General features: G+C 51.5%; 1 protein-coding gene across 1 annotated transcript in view; it reads right to left on the reverse strand.

Moving 5' to 3' along the window:
- Nucleotides 1-479: 479 nt before the first annotated feature.
- Nucleotides 480-4993, reverse strand: part of LOC101565502 (keratin-associated protein 9-3-like) — a 4673-nt gene continuing 159 nt past the window's right edge. The window contains exons 2-3 of the mRNA XM_012515272.1: nt 4783-4867; nt 480-927 (exon numbers count right to left, since the gene is read on the reverse strand). Coding sequence (XP_012370726.1) covers nt 480-927; nt 4783-4867 — 533 coding nt within the window. The remainder of the gene's footprint in view (nt 928-4782; nt 4868-4993) is intronic.

Here is a 4993-nt window from a genome sequence, read left to right on the forward strand (position 1 = left end):
CCAGCTCTTGGGAGGCTGTAAACAGACGGATCACTACGAGTCTGATCTCGTAGTGAGACCCTGAAACCCTGAACACCCTGTAGACCCTTCCCTAAAATACAAAAAAGAGAGAGAGAGAGAGAGAGAGAGAGAGAGAGAGAAAACAAAACAAAACATAGGCCATGTTGAAATATAAAAAAATTCCAATGCCCAAATACCATTAAAGAAAGTTCTAACACGAATTCAATGAAGAGATGAAATATTTTTTATTAAATACAAGTTTCAATGCGCTGTTGAAACATTTCAGGTGATATTTACAGCAGTATGTTTGATGTCCCTTCTCACACTGGAGGACTGCTGTCGCTATTCAGGCCTATGGAAGGTTTTCAACCTCCCTCTAGAGGTGCGAGCCCTGGGCAGCAGGGCCCACGGGTGTGTTGGGACTCGGTGCTGCATGGTGTAATGTGCCACCTCTCAAGATTTCCATCAGAAGAAGGTTTTTAGCAGCTGGGCTCGCAGCAGCTGGGCTCACAGCAGCTGGGCTGGCAGCAGCTGGGCTGGCAGCTGGTGGGCTGGCAGCAGTGGCAGCAGCAGGCGGGGCGGCAGCAGGACTGTCCACAGTAGGACGGGCGGCAGCAGGAGGCCTGGGCATGGTGCAGCTGGCAGCAGGTTGGGGGCGTGCAGCTCACCACGCAGCAGGGTGGCAGGCAGGTGCCCTCCACGCGGCAGTCTGGACGACACCACCTGGTGCGGCAGCTCACGGCGCCGGCACCGCTGCCACCCTCCTGGCCACAGCTGGTTCCACAGCAGCTGGTCTGGGAGCAGGTTGGCTGGCAGCAGCTGGGCTGGCAGCAGCTGGGCTGGCTGCAGCTGGGCTGGCAGCAGCTGGGCTGGCTGCAGCTGGAGCCGCAGTTCCCGCTGGTGGAGCAGCTGGGAATCCCGCAGAAGCTGGTAGCGCAGCAGGCCATGGTGGGAGGAGCTGGTGTGAATGAGGGGTGTGTTGTTACGAGGAGTTCCTGGATGGTGGCTGTTCAGCTCTCCTCGAGCCTTTTATACGCCACGGCCGGGGTGGGTCTGTGACAGGGGCATTTTTGTCTTATTAGTCCTCCAAGTAGCTTCTCTAGGGTCCTCTGCCCAAATGCTGAGTTACTCTAAATAAATCTCCAAATTAGTTTGTCCTTGTGACTCAGCTAATCTTCGTGAAATATATGCATTCTTGGTAGAAACGTCCATGCCTCATGCCCAAACTATGCTGTAATTTCCACTCAGGCCTCAGAGTGAGTCTTCTGTGTTTGAGCTTGGAGCACCTGACCGGTGACTGTCACCATGAAGAAGGTGTGAACTGGGGGGTCCTATTTGTCAAGGCTCAACTCTCTGGAAAAGAATCGCAGGTCATGGATGACCCTCCACGCAAGCCTGTTTCTAGTTTCAGGTTGACAAGCTATCGTCTCTGCCATCAACCAGGTAGACTCAGATAGCCTCCATATTCCTGGAAATTCCCAGACCTCTGCACGCACATCACGGTCTCTCCGATCTCTCCTGAACCTCAGACACCCACACTTCAGGAAATGTTTATCACTCGGGACACAAATGGGACAAAATTTGTTTCATTCCAGTTTAATTTTGAAAAGCTGTGAAAATTCATAAGCAGCCACGGGAAAAGCCACACAATATTAGCAGTGAAGTTTACGCTTCTCTGCTAGATGGATCATTTGCCAATATTTCTCAAAGGTGGGGACTTACTTTGTGGACATGGTGTCGGATGTCGCTGTAGTGTATATCCTCTTACATACTTGCTCAATGAAAAAGGAATTAGGAAATCCTTTTTCTGCATCAAAGTGTTTGTAAATCACGTTAAGAAGTAGGTGATCAAATAGGATTCAGTTGGTGGAAAGATCAAGATAAATTCCAGCCAAAGAAAAGTCAAAACAATTTCTGGTAGTTGCCAAATGAAAAGATGTGATTTTTTTTTTCCTCACTGAATATTTAGGGTCACTTGAGGGGAAATGAAAAAAAAAATAGTGTTCAGAAAACAAAATGTTGATCTTCTCTCAAAGAGAAGCATAGAATCATCCTTTTATGAGGTGGAGGTAATGGTTTATGCAGCAAAGTCTTATTCTAGAATATGATTATGTGTAGTCACTGAGTAATTATTCATATTGGAGGTGTAGAAATTGGCCTCAGCCCTGGAGCCTGTGTTTATTTAATTCCTCTGTGCGTGGAGCACTGAAGCGTGACATAGGAAGCAGGACCTTGCTTTCTCCTTTGTCTTGCTCCAGTGCACGCCTCAGGTGGTGCCAAGAGGGGATCAGTCAAGGGTAGGAATCAAGGCTCGGAACCCTTTGAGCCTCCACCCTCGAAGTTCACAGTCGGAACACTGGTGCATGACAGGCACGGCTGTTAACTGTCCTCGGGATTAGTAGGTGCTGGAATCCTACGGGGCCAGGAAGGCGCGCATTTGGGAGAAGTTACATGATTTTCTGCACTCACACAGTGAGCAGCCAGAACTGCTGGGGATACAATCCTCTTTAGACCAGCCCTTTCATTCTACACCACGCTGCTTTCCAGATTCACTGACTCTTAGTAAAACCGTCTTTCTCCTTTGAGTTTGAAAACAGTGTAATGACAGTGAAGTGGTAGGCAAGGCACATTATGAGTGGTGACTTTTAAACACAGTAACTAGATGTAAATATGCTAAAATTCTTTTGTTCTAAGCACCAAAGAGTTTTCCAAGAACCACAATAAGTCACATTCCACAATAAGTCACGTTTGTTTCCAGCTTCTCATTTCTTTTTTTTTTTTTTGTAATTAGTACAGGGTCTACAGGGTGGCATTGCGTAAATCCGACTCATAGTGATTCTCCTGTTTTCAGCCTTCTAAGAGCTGGGATTACAGGTGCACGCCACCACGCCCAGTCTCAGTCGCTGTCTCAGCGTGTCCCAGGGGCACAGCCGGCAGGGCACTGGGCAGAGATGGGGGGATCAAACCCTGGTGGCTGCGCTCTGCCTAAACAGGTGCTTTAGTCCGCTGAGCTATCCGGCCAGCCCATCATTTCATCCTTCAACTCAGTTAATACCATCTGGGTGTGAATGTCTGCCCAAATCAGTATGGTTCCTTGTCCTCTGGCCTTCCCCTCAGCCCAGTCCCTGTACGCAGCTTGGACGGGGACAACAGCCTCCTGGTTAGTTTATGCGTAGCTGTGGCTTTTGTAGACTTGGGTCTTCTGTTTTTAGGCGGCGTTTCCCTGAGCATCACCCCAGCATCAGCTCTTCTCCTGCCGCTTCCTGGCCCCAGCTCCCCACGGCTCTTTGTGCTTACTGGCCTGCTCCCTTGGCCAATAATCGAAGCATACACACTCTCTAATTTATTTTCTGCCCCTACTTAGGACACACCCAAAGTCCCCATCGAGAGCGCCCTGGCAGCTGCGGTGGCGTCTCCTCCGAACCTCTCCCCTTGCTGGGAATGCCCATGTCCTTCTGACCCGGACACCAAAGTCCTAACTCACGCACAAGGCTAGTTCTCATTCATTGTTATTTTCCCCATCAACAGTGACTTCTCCGTGGGCATGCTGCGTCTTAAATTTTATATCCATTTTATTTTTAAGTGTTTAACGTATTTGAGTATGCGCTCACAGGGCATAATGAGCAGTTGTGGCGAGGAGCCTGCTGTGTGCCTAACGCCTCAAGGCTCTTTGGCTTCTCCTCCTCCCACCCTGCGCGCTCCCTCTCACTCCCGAGCCCCTTCCTGCTTGAAAAAGCTCAAGCCCTGTTTCCCCCTCAGTTCTCTCTTTTGAAACTTTAATCCCTCCCCTCCCTCCAGCTCTTGTCCTTCCACAGGTTGGCCTTGACTCATCCCCTCAGAGGTTTTCTTTTCCTTTTTCTTTTTTATTGTAGTTGGTACAGGGTCTCCCTGCGCAGCTTGGACTTGTAGTGATCCTCCTGCCTCAGCTACCCCAGCGCTGGGATTGCAGGTCACCATGCCTTGTCTTGGTGGCTGGCTCAATGAGCCCAGGGTGGGGCCAGCGCAGCTGTGGTGCTGGGGATCGAACCTTGGTCCCTGTGTTTGCCTAAGCAGGTACTTAGTCCACTGAGCTATCTTGCCAGCCCTCTTTGCTTGTTTCTTAAGAGGGGAACATTTTTGGCTTAGCTGGAAAGTCTCTGGCACACCAGGCAGGTTGTGATTAACAGACAGTAGGCCATCAGCCTCACTTAAAAAAAAATTGATGTATTTAGTACAGGATCTGCAGGGTCTCACTACGTAGATCAGGCTTGTAGCGATCCTCCTGCTTTTCAGCCTCCCAAGCGCTGGGTTGCAGGCGTGTGCCACCATTCCCAGTCTCAGTCCCCCTCCCAGTATGCCCCGGAGGTGGGCGGGCATGGGATGAGGATTGAATGCCTGGCCTCTGCACCTTGTTTAGACTGTATGGAAATTTGTTTTTATATTGAAATTGAATGAAAACAAAATTACCCTGAGTAAATAAAACCCAAGTGGTGTGTGGGAGGGCAAAGAAGAGAAGTTTATTAAAAACTACACACCCCGTCAGACCTTAGACACAAAATGGGAGGAAAAATGTTACTTCTACAGGAAGAGAGGAAGCCAGCCCAGGGCGTCCTAGATGAGCCGGCGTGGACGTGGGGTCCTGGTAGGCCTGGCAGAGACTTCTTCAGTGGAGAGAGGGGACCCCCATTGTGCAGGAGCTCTATGCTTGCCTGCTGCAAGGCTCAGCAGCAGCAGGGGTCCAGGCTGGGGCCCCTGCAGGTCACGCGGCAGGGCGCGGGCTGGCAGCACGGGGGCCGGCAGCACGGTGCCTGCACGGTCACGGGCTGGCAGCAGGTGGACGCCCAGCAGCAGGGCCTGCACACCACGGCCGTGCACGACGACGGGCAGCAGGTGATGGGGCGGCAGCAGCCCTCCTGCAGGCCGCAGGGGTCGCAGCACACGGGCCTGGGGCAGGGCTGGCAGATGGGGCGCGTGCAGCGGGGCACGCAGCTCACGGGCCGGCACACGGTGGTCT

Source organism: Octodon degus, unplaced genomic scaffold (assembly GCF_000260255.1).
Source record: "Octodon degus isolate 3935 unplaced genomic scaffold, OctDeg1.0 scaffold00056, whole genome shotgun sequence".
NCBI lineage: Eukaryota > Metazoa > Chordata > Mammalia > Rodentia > Octodontidae > Octodon > Octodon degus.